The sequence below is a fragment of the Sporothrix brasiliensis genome, assembly GCF_000820605.1.
Source record: "Sporothrix brasiliensis 5110 chromosome Unknown Cont20, whole genome shotgun sequence".
NCBI classification, from domain to species: Eukaryota; Fungi; Ascomycota; class Sordariomycetes; order Ophiostomatales; family Ophiostomataceae; genus Sporothrix; species Sporothrix brasiliensis.
In genome coordinates, this window is record NW_024467139.1 from 424363 (window position 1) to 438245 (window position 13883).

Here is a 13883-nt window from a genome sequence, read left to right on the forward strand (position 1 = left end):
CATCGCCTGTCTGTGTCGAAGTGTTTTCTCTTGATGCGCGTGCCGTTTGTGGTTGCTGCTGCTGCTGCAGTGCAGCAAATGGATCTGTCGCCTTCCTCGATCGTTGCAAAGACCTTTGTGGTATTGGATCCGTGCTTTGATGTGCTGAAAATCCCGGAGCGCCTGTCTCGCCCTCTGACAAGCCAAACACAGCTTGCTCTGCGGCGGTCCAGAGGCGCAGATGCCGAGCCCGAGCCCGGGACTTTTTCTCTGGTCGGTCAGAGGTAGCCGCAGAAACATCCGTCGTCATCGGCCGTCTAGCTTCCTGCGCTTGGCTGCGCACACCCCGGACAACTGTCGCCGGCGACGAACGCCATGTCTGCCAAAGCTGCTGCTGTTGTCGCCAGAGCTGCAGCCGAATGCAAGGACACGGCTGCATAGCGGCCGTCTTGAGGTTTCGCTGCAAGAGAGACAAAGATGAGAGAGCCTCGTTAAAAGGCACTCTGTCGTGCACTGTCCATGGGGCCGTTGTGGAACGGGCAGTCGCAAAGTCGACAAGTCAAAGTCGGGGTGGTGAGGTTCAAGAAGGGTCGTCAAAAGTTGAATCGGCCGTGGCTAAACTTGCAAAAGAGTGGCGCTAGCTGTCTGCTTTTGGCGGCTGCGGCTGTTGCAAAATTCTTGCGCGCTGTAACCCTGGCGCTGTGTCTGGCGCATTTTCGAGCCAGAGGCACTAGCGAGCCAACGACCAGTCTTGACATGCACACCTTCGCGCCTTTCTGAACTGAAGGCAATCGCAAGAACGACACCCACATTTGCACACCAGGACGATATCTTCCCCCTTCCCGAACGCCTTCACCACCCGTGTTGTCGCCTGTCTACACATATCCCCATCGCCTTTCCCCAATGTCGTCCCACGCTGCGCTCAGCGCCGCTGCCGACGACCGCAAGGCTCGGCTCGCCAAGCTGCGATCGATCAAGCGCAAGCAGCCCGGCGACGAGATTGTGCCGCCAGAGTCGGACCGCGCGTCACCCGCTGTTGTCACGCAGCCGAAAAGCCATGGCGACGAGACGGGCGAGGAAGGGAATACAGGAGAGATTCGAGAGACTAGCGAGACGGCCGTTGAGCGCGACGTGTCTCGACTGCACTTGTCCGGACGCAACTACGACCCAGAAACCCGCAATGCTCGGCTCGGTTTCGAGGTCGAGCCCAATCTGGCGGCCGGCAATGACACAGTCGAGGCCCAGGCCGCCAAGCTCGAGGCAGATGTGCGGCGGGAACAACACGAGGAAGAGGGCGGGGACGGCGAAGGTGCAGATGGCGACGCACGACCGCGCGACAGCGGCGGCAAGCCCATCGACCTCTTCAAGCTGCAGCCCAAGAAGCCCAACTGGGATCTGAAGCGCGAGCTAAACAAGCGTCTCGAGCCGCTGAATGCGCGAACCGACAATGCCATTGGCCGGCTGGTGCGTGAACGGCTGGCCGCCAAGCAGCAGCAGCAGCAGCAGTCGTCCAACCAAGCCGCAGCCTCAAACCAGCCCACGGCATCAGCCACCACCGGCGAGGCAGACGAAGGCGGCCTCGATGGTGCAGCTCTCGTGGAGGGCATCCGGTTACGCGAGCAGGAGGCCGAAGAGGAGGAACGGCGCGAGCGCGAGCTGGAGGATGAGGGTCGGGCATAGTCGGGCCGCAGGAGAGCGCAAACAGGCATACTACAGGGCGTTTAGGGGAAAGGCGAACAGCACATGTACGATACTTGTTTTCGGTCCTGACTTTTACGTTTTGATTTCACCTCTACCGCAAGAAATGCCAGCCATATATGTGATACCCACTGCTTGGGCCCTTACTGTGTATTGTCATCTTGTCCAACCGCCACTGCCGTTATTCACTTCCCCGGCTTCATGTGTTTGGTTAGAGCTAAGCGCTTGCTGAACGGGCTGAGACTGCGTTGCCGGCCATTACGGTCGTCGTCACGGTTCGTCTGTTCCCGTCCACGTCCCGCGTGCGGCTGTCGATGCCTGTCTCTGCGATCACCGTCGCCGCGCGTGTCGGCATCGCGCTGTCTGTACGAGCGGCGATCGTCTCTCTCCCGAACGGGCGACTGCGAGCCGTGTCGGAAGCGTCGCCGGTCTATCGAGCCCCGGTCCGCCCCATCCTCCTGGCCGAAAAAGTCTGACGATTTCATTCTGTCATCGTGCGGCCGCACCGGCCGCTGTTCTCGTTCACGGGGAGGAGACGATACCCGACTGGCCGGTGGCGGAGACGGCGATCTGCTGCCGCGCGACGAAGAATACGACGACGCCGAGCGTGAGCGTGAGCGTGAGCGCGACGGTGACCGGGAATCCACCGAGGCTGATCGTCCGCGGCCGCTCGGTGGATTCGGAGCTGCTGCAGCCGCTGGCGGAGAGCCACGGCCCGACGCCGAGCCGGAATCGGGGTCTGCGTAGCTTGGCGACCGACGCCGCCGGTGGCTGCTCTGTTTGCCCTCGGGCCGTCGCCGGCGCGCTGCCGCAGAGTCGTCGGATTCACTTCCACTGCTGCTCAAGCTGACGTTTTTGCTCGTCCGCCGCCGCTTCAAGGCCCGCTCGGCCTCTCTCTTAGCCAGCTCCTCATCGGCCACGCCTTTTCTGCAAAACGTAAGTCAGCACACAAGGAAGACAGTACACCGGATGAGAAAGCAAGCACTAGTCCACCAGACGACATACTTCAACTCCAGCGCATTAAATGTTTCTTCATGCAACTTGGGTGCCAGCTTGGGGTTTCGCAGCTGCTGGGACCGCGACGGCCGGGCCTTGTACGGGCGGTCCTGCGGTGCGACCTTGCACTCGTACGAGTAGTGGCGTAGTCCACGTCAGCAAAAGACCAAACAGCGCGTGTGGATAAAACAACATCAACTTATCTCGTTTTAAGCATTTTTGGCAGAGGACGTCTGTCGGCGTCGTTTTCGGCGGTCCACGGCGTGGATACATTGTGATTATGGGCGTGTCAAGCTGGCTGAATCTAGTAGCAGTTGTTGACGGATGTTGGGAAAAATTAACGTTGGATTTTTCTAGGCAAAAGCCGTTTGATATTGGGGTTCTATAGCTCAATCCCAGTATTCGGTGATCGATGTTGCGCTTTGTTGCTTGATGCACGTTAAAGTGGTGGAGCCTCAACTGTAAGGCAAAACAATAGGAGCGGACGTGCCAACTGGTTTCGCACGTGACTCGATTTGAATTGCACCAAGGAAATTTTGGGCGCTCGGTCCCATTTGCCGGGCAGAAAACAGGAAAGTGGGGCCCGGCCAGGATCCCCAAGACAGCCAAAGAAAGAAGGAGCAGACGACCGCCTTCTGGAAAGCAGAGGTTCCACCCTTTCCAATCCAACGGACGTGCTGCTCCTTCTCTCTTTGGCTTTTGGCCTTTACTCTTTCCATTTCATCCTCACATCCACCAAAGCCCACACAATCTGCCTCCACAAAATATCCAAGCATCGTCTCTTTGCATCTGAACCATCACCAACACTGCATCAGCACAAACAATCCACCCGCGACACCCGCCCTGCAACCTCCTGGTCTGCAGCAGCTGCGGCGTTTCCCTACCCCGTCTACAGCCAGCTTTTCCTTTCGCACGCTCCAGACGGCTGCTGGTCCAGCGGCATGGCATAGCTTCCAGCGGCTGACGGCTGCCCGGATTTTGTTTCTTTTTTGTTGACTTCTTTACGACGATTCTTTGCCCTCGTCTCATTCTTGCATTTTCATTCCGTATCATCTCGTCTCTCTCACGGCACACTACGGCCTGGCACCTCCTCTCCCCCAACGACTGGCGACAACGATGACCTCCTGCGTGTGCTTCCCCGTCTCCGCTACCTTTATGAATTTCGTGCCCTGAAATCTTGTCTCCGTCCTCCATTCTCTGCATCAGGTCTTTCGTAGACGTTACGTCCATCTGGCCTCGTGCTCGGTAGCGCCGCAGCTCGCTTTCACACCAAAAGTCAATTCCCAACAGCATCATTCGCCCTTGTATCCGCCGTCTCCGCTATCATTTTTATTTACTTCTATCTTCTACTGTCCTCGTTCCCCCTACTTCGACTACTATAACTATATACTTTGGCAGCGATTCGCATCGGCGGTTTATACGAAGACGACAACGGCTGTAGTATTTACAGGCGCCGTTGCAAACTGAAGACGAGTTCGATTGTTTCTCGTTCTCGTCACCAATCTCAGCAGACTTAATGATGGCGACAGAAACGGGAAAGATGTCTTTTGCCAAGGTTCGTTTCGGGTTTTTTGGTCAAGGACTCGCTGGTGCATCTTGGTCTGGACGGGAAACTAACTACATCTGCTCTACTGCTAGGTGGCCGCGTCTGCATCGAAAAAGGATCTGCCAACGACTACGATGTCCCAACAGGACTCCTCCAAATCCCGGCACGATAGCGCACCCAATGCCGTCAACGGCAAGCCTTTCCCATCGACGGGCAGTGTCAAGCCGCCAAAGAAGACAGTTGCTGTCCCAGAAAAGCCAGCAGCCTCAACACCAGCTGTCCCAAATAAGACAGAGGCAGCAGCGGCAGGGAATTCCGTCGCGGACGGCTTAGCGGGGCTGCAAATCTCCCCTACAAACCCAGGCCTGGTGCTGGATGATGCCACCCTAGATGCAGCTGCCGACGGGCAGGCAGGCACAGCTGGCACTTCGAGCACCGCTGCGAGTGCTGCCGTCAGTGCGGCTGCTAGCGCCACAGCCAGCGCCAACCAGACCACGCCGTCTTCGTCTGACGATGTGTCGCAGAAGGCGGATTCCAGCTCCGATCTGGGCACGAAGCCGCCGAGTCTGGACGGCAAGAGCATCACATCTGGGACGACGTTTAATGCTCTCGACGAAAAGGAGTCGCTGCGCCCGGACGACAGCGCCAGCGTGAAGGCGGCCGCCGACGAGGACGACTCGTTCTCGGTCCGTCGGTCGTTGCTTGTGTCCTCGCGCATGGGGTCGGATGTGGCTGCGCGCGTCCAACGCATCCAGCTCGGCGACATGCCACCCCGCCTCGTCCCGCTCACTAGCCAGGAGCCCGCGGTGTCCGGTGTGGCGACCCCGCACAGTATCTCGTCGGAGCAGCAGCCCGTGACGGAGGCCCGTGTGCAGCTGGCCACCAGCACGTCCACGCCCGGCGGCCTGAACGGCCAGAACCCAGACGAAAAGCTGCTCGATGCCATGGCTTCGCAAAAGAACCGCGTCTTCCTCCTCCGGCTCGAGAGCGAGGTCGTCGATTTCGTGCAGAACTCAAAGGAGCCCTTTATGGACCTGCCGCCGAGCAACTCATTCTGCCGCATGCTCACGCACAAGCTGGCCGACTACTATCACATGACGCACTCCTTTGAGGCTGTGGCCGGCTCGGTGCGCATCTACCGCACGCCGTTCTGTCGCGTGCCGCCGCCTCTGGCCAGCTTCGTGCCCGTCAACACACCCGAGAGCACGAACGCTCCCCCACAGATTGTCAAACCGAGGAAGATTATGCGGCGTGGCGAGGAGTTCGACCAGCCGGCGAGTACCGGCCCCTCCAAGCCCACGTCTGAAGACGGCAGCGACTTGAAAGAAAAGGCGCCGCCTGCCAAGGAGAAGATGACGCGCGAAGAGCGCGAGGAAGCCTACAACAGGGCCAGAGAGCGCATCTTCGCCATGCCCACCGAATCGTCCACGCCCGAGAACGACGACGGTACCGGCATCTCGCGCGCCAGCTCCGTCTCCGCCAAAGACAAGGCTGCCCAGGGCAAAAAGGCCAAGACGGCCAAGCAACGCCGCGACGACTCGGAGAGCTTCGACTCGCGCTCGCAGTACACCCCATTCTACCACCACTCACAACAGGCCACCTGGGTCAACCCGCAGTTTATGCCAACAGGAAACCTGGCGAGCTTCCCCTACAATGCCCAGCAGCAGCAGCAGCAGCAGCAGCAGCAGCACCAGCCGAACCAGCCGAACCAGCCGAACCAACAGCCACACGGGGCGCAGTATCCAAACAACATGCAACCGCCAATTGCATACGGCACACCGCAGACCGCGTATCCACCTGTCGTTTCCAGCAACGGCCCTGTCCCACCGGCAAATGGAATGGCTCATGTATGTATTTATCTATGCTCTCATATACGCCCTTGCCCGTCTTGGAATGTAACTCTACTGACGCACCCTTCCAGTATCCCCCCCAACCTGGTCCGCCACGCCATCCCGGGGCGCAGAATGGACTACCCCCATATCTATACGGACCTGCTGGACAACCAGGCAATGCAGCACCTCCACAGCACTGGCAGCAGCACCAGCAGCCCCAGCAGCCCCAGCAGCCCCAAATGCAGCCGCAGCCTTATAACAACGGCGCTGCCTACCCATCGCCACAAGCGCGGTCGGTCGCTCCGAACAGTGCCCTCCCAGCTGGCATGACCTACGCGTACGGCCAACTGCCGGCGCATTACAATCCTAACGACCCAAAGGCGCAACATCCCATCCCCGGCAGCTACGCCGGAACGTATACCCGCCATGGCTTCAACCCCAAGACGCAATCGTTTGTGCCAGGAACGGGCCCGATGGCGATGCCCATGGCGATGCCCATGGCGATGCCCATGGCGATACCCATCCCGATGTCCGGTCCCCACGGCGCATATGGCGCGACCAACGGGCCTGGGCCTGTGCCAATGGGAATGAGCCCTGGGCAGAACCAAGGCAGCATGCCCTATAACACCGGCGGCTACCAGCAGCCCAGTCTGTCAACATCGCCGTACGGCAGCAGCACGACATCGAGCTACGGAATGATGCGCCAGGGATCAGGAAGCTCGACGTCCGCCTACCCGATGGGACAGCAGCCGTACCCAGGGCCTGTCGCCTACCATGACCCATATGGCAACACCCTGGCACACGGGCCGCCACTCCCCGGCGCGCCTGGCCCTGGCCATCTTCCGCCTCCGCACGGCCCGCCACATGCAGCTCCCCTTGGCGCTCCCCTTGGCGCTCCACGAGGACCATCTCATTACAAGATGAATGCTCCGCACAATGCCGCCCAGGGGCCCAAAAAGACAAACGGTGCACCGGCGCCAAAGGGGCCTGGCCAGTCGAATGGCACATCACAGGGCCAAAAGGGTTCGGGCCAGGCGTATGGAAACCTGCCCAACTACGGCAATCCGGCAACTCTGCCGCAGAAGCCCACGTCTGCATAACGGAGCCCAAGCCGCAAAGCGGAACGAGCCCCTTTGCGGCCATGCTTCCTATCTGATTTTATCAACTGTCATTTTTACAACCTTCGGAGTGCTGTGGTCCCTTTGCATCTCGCGGGAGTGGACACTGAGATTTGGCGTCATGGAAGGAGCGGCTGCATCATGGCGTTTCTACTCATTTTTCTGTCTTCTGTTATTCATTCCACTTCTTCTTTACTCATATTACTTTACCCTTTAATTTGACCATGTCGTCAAGACAGCGCCTGGCATTTGTTTGGTGTCACAAGCGGTCCGAGCGAGGAACATAGGGAGGCAGGCGGTGGTGTCTAAAATCGGCACGGCGAATTTGGCGTCTCAACGACACAAAATGAATCTGTTTCTACCCGGGATACAGGGGAAGACGAGACTAGGATAAACCTGGCTGCATCGCCGGACAGCACAGAGTAATGAAAAACAGCATAATTTGGCACAGTTCTTGTCCTTGGCATATTTTTATTTCATAAAGTAGTACGACATTGAGATGATGAATAGTTTCAATTGTTTTTTTTGTTTTTTTGCTGAGTCCGTAAGTTCTACCTCGTCCACTCAACGCCTTGGACACTGGCCCCAGGCCAGGCCCATCTGACCCCTGATGTGGTTGTAGATTTCTCCAGCCAGACCAAAGAGAATATCCGTCCAGTCTCCCATAGCCCGTATCATTTGAAATCGTGTATTCTCTCCGTTCTTCTTGCTTTTGTTTTGTTTTGCTCGTTGTCCATAAACATCGCAAAAGAATGCAAAACAAGCAAGAATGACGTAAAGAAACCCCCAAAAACTCTGGTTGGAAAAGAAAACGACATACAGGAAAATAGAAACTAGTAAACAGACAAAGAAAAGGCACCCAATGTAATTTTGACCCACACTTTTTATGCTCTTCTTTTTCACATCTTTCTTTTCGTTTATTTTTCTTCAAATCATAAACAAAGAAAAACACCCGCATACTCCGCATCCTTCGCCTACTCCGCCGGCTCGCGCGGCTCCCTCGGCTCTCTCGACTCTCGTGGCTCACGGGGCTCTCGTGGCTCACGGGGCTCACGGGGCTCGCGCTGCTGTCCGCCTCCCCGGCCACCGCCCCGGCCGCCCCGCTTGCCGCCGCGCTGGCCGCCGCTGCCGCGCTCGCCCTTGCCCTCGTCGCCCTCCTTCTTCTCGCCGTCCTTGTCGCCCAGGTTCAGTGTCGACGTTGCCAGGCGCTGCGACAGGTCGATCTGGGTGCGGATGGTGTTGGTCAGGTAGGACACCATCAAGACGTCCTGGATGTGGTTGTTGAAGTCGTGCTCGATGCTGGCGCTGTCGACCTTGGGCGCCAGCGACATGGCGTTCATCAGGTACTGGCCCAGCGCGTGGTTGGGCTCGCGCTCCTCGTCGAGCACGCCGCTGACAAACTCAGACGTGCGGTCCAGCAGGTCCAGCGTCTGCTCGATGCTGCGGGCGAGGGCCTCGACGTCGGCGACGACCGGGGCGGAGCGCGATTCGAGGTTGGCGGGGGCGGCGGCCGCAGCAACGGCCTCGAGGGCCGAGCGGTCGGCATCACCGTACAGCAGGCGGTGGGGCACCTCGGCGAAGAAGCAGGAGTCGGCGGCACGGTCCGGGCTGGCGGCGACGGGCGACGAGACGTAGCAGCGGGTCTCGATCTCGCTGCCGGCCTCGGTGCTGATGGTCAGATGCACGGCGGGGTGGGGGAAGGTGCCGGTGTCCGGGGCGGCGAAGAAGTTCTGGATGAGGGCCGAGAAGGAGTTGAGCTCGTGCGACGTGGTGTACCAGCCGAGCAGCGACTCCCGCGGCGCGGCCTTGAGGGTCAAGGCCAGCATGTTCTTCTGGTACTCGACGTCGACCTCGACCTGGTCGTCCGTCTCGGTGTGCGGGATGGCGAAGCACGAGCGCACCTCGGCCTCGAGGCCGTCCTCGGACCGGACACCGACAAGCGCGCCAATCACGCGCGTGGACTGCGTCGACGACGTCTCTCTCCGAACAGCATGGTCGAGGATGGACACGATGGCCTATGGAAGAGGGCAGACGTGGGGAGTCAGATACATATAGCCATGCGACGGGGAGGGGGGTGAGGAAGAGGGAGGAGAAACGACGGCAAGGAGAAGCACAAGAAAGGACGACCTACCTGGGGCTGGATGGTGACGGTGATGGGCGAGACGTTGGCACTGAAGTTGGCGGACGCCGCAGGCACGACGGGACGCGCCAGGTGGAGGAACTGCTCCTTCTCGAGAGCCATGATTGCGGTTGCGGGTCGGCGATCGATAAATGGAATGAGGGGCCAAAAGCAAAACACGCGATGCTGAGAGCGGCGGTCGAACTGTGAAAAAAATTGCGATGCGGGACGACAAATGACGCGAAACAATGGCGAACGTGACGACGACGCTTTTTGGGGCCGGAAAATGGGGGTTAAGGGGTGTCGTTGGAGAGGGCTGAGGGCGTCCCTTTTTCGCTAGCTGGCCGCTGTTGAACAGACGACGTTGGAAAATCGTGCAGAATTAATTTTGAGGGCATTCGCATTTGCTGGTGGGGTTTGTTGTGCGCGCTAAGATAAGGCAGATAAGAGAAAGTGTGGCGCAGATTGTGGCACTTTTTTTTTGAACGACGAGGCTGCAGGGTGTCGGTCGATCCTGCCCATTTATATGAGAATGCGCCTATGAGATCAGCGCTTGTGCAGCATTTTCACTGCTGTTGTGGAAGGTGCAAATCAGCAGCACAACAACACAGACTAGACTTCTCACCACCCATACATCAGCCATGGGTCCTGGACCGAAATTTCGCGGCCGCGGTGGCCCACGAGGAGGTGGTGCCCGTGGAGGCGGTGCGCGAGGCGGCGGTATGCGCGGCAGTGACCGAGGAGGCCGTGGCCGTGGCAGAGGTCGCGGCAGAGGAGCACGAGGACATGCCCGGGCAGCTCGTTTTGACAGCTCTCGTCTTGCTGCACAAGAGGAGTAAGTTTAGAGCGGCGATTGGTTTGTTCTGTTGATTTCATGATTCATGGCATGAATAAATTAATAAATAAGGATACAAATAACCATACTAACGTTGTTGGCAGCGCGGACGGACAAGAGTCTGAGCCCGAGTCCCTAAGTGAGGACGAGGTCGAATCGGAGATTGAAGAGTCCGAGGAGGAGTCTGACTCTGCAAAGAAAAAGGAGGCCTACCGGTCACTGATGCGCAGCTTCGAGAGCCGCTTAGCTGCAGCGCCGGCGGCTAAGCGGCGAAAGCTGGAGCACGGTTCCATTGCAAAGGTGGCCGGGGATGAGAGCAACGATGAGGATGGCGTGGAAGATGAAGAGGAGGAGGAGGGGGAGAGCCGTGGTGACGACGACGACGGTGAAGACGGGGACCATGTCGAGGACGAGGAAGGCAAGGACAAGGACGTCGAATATATGGACGAAGACGACGAAGACGACGAAGACGACGAAGATGCCGAAGACGGCCTAGATATGGACGGTAATGCTGACCACGGCGACGATGACGACGAACTGGTGGACACAACAGACCCCTTTGAGTCGCATTACTCGGCACCGGACCTCAAGGACGTCGAGTTGCGGCTGGAGGCCATCCAGGCCGACAACTGGGCCACGTCCAAGACCAAAACCAACGACACACGCCAAATCTTCACGCTGCCGCAAACAGCAGCGGCCGACTCGTTTTCTGCGCCTGCGCCAGTGAAGACACCACAGCAACTGAAGCTGAAAAAGCGCCTGGCAGACATCAACACAGCGGCGTTTGGCCAGGTCGAGCAGACCGTAGCACCTCTGCTGTTCAACTACTACGACACTCTATTTTGCGAGCGAAACCCGCAGAATGGCGATTCCCTGCGGAAGCTCGCTAGCTTGCACGCTGTGAACCATGTTTTCAAGTATGTCACTGCACACTCAACGGTTGGCCATTCTCCATTATTCGTTCGCAAATAGTCTAACATGCCAGAACTCGCGACCGCGTGATGAAGAACAACGAGAAGCTGGCCAAGATTGCACGCAGGAAGCAAGAAAACGGCGAGGAGACGGACGACGAAGACGACACGGAGGATGGTGCATGCCGCGATCAGGGGTACAACCGGCCCAAGGTGCTCATCTTGCTGCCAACACGCCAGTCCTGTGCACGCATGGTGGATGCCATCTGCGCCGTGTGCCGCCCCGAGCAACAGGAGAACCGCAAGCGGTTTGACGATGCATACGTCGACAAGAGCTCGACCATTCCGGAGGACCGGCCAGCCGACTTCCGTGACCTGTTTGAGGGCAACGACGACGACATGTTCCGCCTGGGCCTCAAGTTCACGCGCAAGACGGTCAAGTACTTCTCGCAGTTTTACAACTCGGACATTATCCTCGCCAGCCCGCTCGGTCTGCGCATCGCCATGGGCTCCGAGGACACGCTGGCGACGTCGCTGGCAGAGTCGAAGCGCAAGGGCAAGCCCAAGACGGACTATGATTTCCTGAGCTCCATCGAGCTGGTGCTGCTGGACCAGGCCGATGCGCTGCTTATGCAGAACTGGGAGCACGTCGAGCACATCTTCAGCCACCTCAACCTGCTGCCGCGCGACAACCACGAGTACGACATCAGCCGTCTGCGCAGCTGGTACCTGGACGACCGCGCCAAGTACTACCGACAGACGGTGGTCTTCTCCGCCGTGCACACCCCGGCGCTCTCGGAGCTGTTCCGGCGCTTCTGCCACAACTGGGCGGGCCGTGTGCGCGTGCAAGCGGCAGAGTACAAGGGCGTCGTGGGGCGGATCGGCGTGCGCGGTGTCAAGCAGACGTTCTCGCGCTTGGAGTCGCCGAGCATTGAGGCGGAGCCGGATGCGCGCTTCGACTACTTCACCAAGGCGGTGGTGCCGACGCTGATTGCCAAGACGCGCGGCGGCAGCGGCAGCACGGCCGCCCACGGCAGCAGCGGCGTGCTGGTGTATATCCCGTCGTACCTGGACTTTGTGCGGGTGCGCAACTGGTTCGCGACGTCGGTGGCCGTGGCCAACGTGACGTTTGGCGCCATTTCCGAGTACGCGTCGGTGCCGGAGGCGTCGCGGGCCATGTCGCACTTTTTGACGGGCCGCCACCGCGTGCTGCTGTACTCGGAGCGCGCGCACCACTTCCGGCGGAACCAGATCAACGGCGTGCGCACCGTCATCCTGTACGGACTACCGGAGAACCCGACGTTCTACACAGAGGTCACGGGCGGGTTCCTGGCACGCAGCCAGCGCAGCCAGAAGCTGGAGCCAGGCCAGGGCAAGGTGCGGGCCATGTTCTCGCAGTTTGACGCGTTCAAGCTGGAGCGCATTGTGGGCAGCGCGAACGTGGGCCAGATGCTGCGGGAGCGCAGCGACACCTTTGTCTTTGAGGAGGACAGGGCGTTTTAGGCCGGTAGAAGGGAGGTAGACATGGAGTCTACTGTCAGTATTTCCAGATTGCATCGCATTGGAACTTTCCGCACGGATCGAAGTGGATCTACAAAAGCATATTGGCGCGTTATTCGGTTCAGCATCTTGCCCGTCATTGTTCCAGGACACAAACAGAGTATCGCATAATCGCATAATAGATACATTGTTTCATAGACGGAGTTTTACTGTATATCTTACATGGTGTATCGAGTTGATGCTGTACAAATACCAAGACACCCAGTGTCGCTTTCCCTTACTATCGTTTCTTTCGTTCCGTCCGTCACTTTTTGCAATGCAATTCCCTCCCGGTCATTCTCCACCCCTATCCTACTAACGGCAGGCTCCGTATCCGATCTCCCAGCGTCTTCTTCGGCGGCGGTGGCGGCGGCGGTGGCGCCTGGTTCTTGGGCTCGCCGATGTCGTTGGACAGCGCCTTGGCCGACCTCCGGCTCTTGGGCGGACTCCAGTAGTCGTGTGCAGGCTTGGCCCGCTTCAGGAGCTCGTCGGCGTCGGGCGTGCGCTGCGAGATGATGGGCTCCAAGTCGGCCAGCTGCACGCCGGCCTCGTCGAGGCGCAGCCGCTGCGTCCTGCGGACCATGCGCTCGAAATCGTCCTCGCCGTTCTGGCGGAAGCGCGTGACCTTTTCGCGGTTGCGCTGGGTCAGGTCCGTGTGGTCGCGGCCCAGGGCGCGGTCACGGGCGACGGCCGCAGCCGTCATGGCGAAGCGCATGTCGTAGGGCCCGTCGACGAGCTCGAGGATGGCGGACTGGGCCTGGTCGTCCTTTTTGGGCTCGGTGCGCAGGACCCGCGTGTAGCCGCCGGGGCGGTCGGCGTAGCGGGTCTTTAGCGGACCGAAGAGCTTGGGCATTAGGAGATGGGGGGTCTACAGGGTCAACATGTGCGCATGGGTGTGCGTGTGTGTCATGTTGTCATGGCGAGCTCTGAACTGTCACTCACGTAAAGAATGGCTTGGGCTTTCCGGCGGGTCTCTTCGTTGTCGCGCTTGGCCAGGGTAATCAGCTTCTCGGCCAGCCGCTGGGCCTCCTTGGCCTTGTGCCATGTTGTGTGTATTGACTCGTGCTTGACGAGCGACGAGACCAGGTTGCGCAGCAGGGCCTGGCGATGTGCAGACGAACGGCTCAGATGCCGGTATTTGACGAGACCACCGGCCATGGCGACGGTGGACGGGGAGGGCGGTGCCGGGCTGCAGGTCTGGCTGTCTCGTCGTCTCGATGTCGTGCACGGCTCTCCAGGCCAAATTGGCGTCGTACGTCGGCGGGTGGCAGGGGACAAGAAGGCTCTTGTCGTCGAATGCCTCGTGAGGT

At 59.3% G+C, this 13883-nt stretch overlaps 6 protein-coding genes across 6 annotated transcripts; 3 read left to right on the top strand and 3 right to left on the bottom strand.

Moving 5' to 3' along the window:
- Positions 1-882: 882 nt before the first annotated feature.
- SPBR_07770 (coiled-coil domain-containing protein 12) lies at positions 883-1659 on the top strand (the record flags this gene model as incomplete). Its single annotated transcript, XM_040766024.1, has 1 exon — positions 883-1659. One exon carries the CDS (start codon positions 883-885, stop codon positions 1657-1659), a length of 777 nt encoding a protein of 258 aa, XP_040616109.1.
- A 203-nt stretch (positions 1660-1862) lies between these two features.
- SPBR_07520 (uncharacterized protein) lies at positions 1863-2946 on the bottom strand (the record flags this gene model as incomplete). Its single annotated transcript, XM_040765774.1, has 3 exons — positions 1863-2604; positions 2683-2795; positions 2905-2946. 3 exons carry the CDS (start codon positions 2944-2946, stop codon positions 1863-1865), a joined length of 897 nt encoding a protein of 298 aa, XP_040616110.1.
- A 1246-nt stretch (positions 2947-4192) lies between these two features.
- On the top strand, positions 4193-7151 carry SPBR_06546 (r3h domain protein; the record flags this gene model as incomplete). Its single annotated transcript, XM_040764802.1, has 3 exons — positions 4193-4228; positions 4312-6066; positions 6285-7151. The coding sequence occupies 3 exons, from the start codon at positions 4193-4195 to the stop codon at positions 7149-7151; spliced, it is 2658 nt and encodes an 885-aa protein (XP_040616111.1).
- Positions 7152-8143: 992 nt separating this feature from the next.
- SPBR_07355 (translation initiation factor 3 subunit F) lies at positions 8144-9411 on the bottom strand (the record flags this gene model as incomplete). The annotated part of the gene is made up of 2 exons (XM_040765609.1): positions 8144-9184; positions 9301-9411. The coding sequence occupies 2 exons, from the start codon at positions 9409-9411 to the stop codon at positions 8144-8146; spliced, it is 1152 nt and encodes a 383-aa protein (XP_040616112.1).
- A 518-nt stretch (positions 9412-9929) lies between these two features.
- Positions 9930-12537, top strand: SPBR_06631 (U3 small nucleolar RNA-associated protein 25; the record flags this gene model as incomplete). Its single annotated transcript, XM_040764887.1, has 3 exons — positions 9930-10123; positions 10228-11040; positions 11109-12537. 3 exons carry the CDS (start codon positions 9930-9932, stop codon positions 12535-12537), a joined length of 2436 nt encoding a protein of 811 aa, XP_040616113.1.
- A 343-nt stretch (positions 12538-12880) lies between these two features.
- On the bottom strand, positions 12881-13731 carry SPBR_09000 (uncharacterized protein; the record flags this gene model as incomplete). Its single annotated transcript, XM_040767126.1, has 2 exons — positions 12881-13441; positions 13516-13731. 2 exons carry the CDS (start codon positions 13729-13731, stop codon positions 12881-12883), a joined length of 777 nt encoding a protein of 258 aa, XP_040616114.1.
- Positions 13732-13883: the final 152 nt, after the last annotated feature.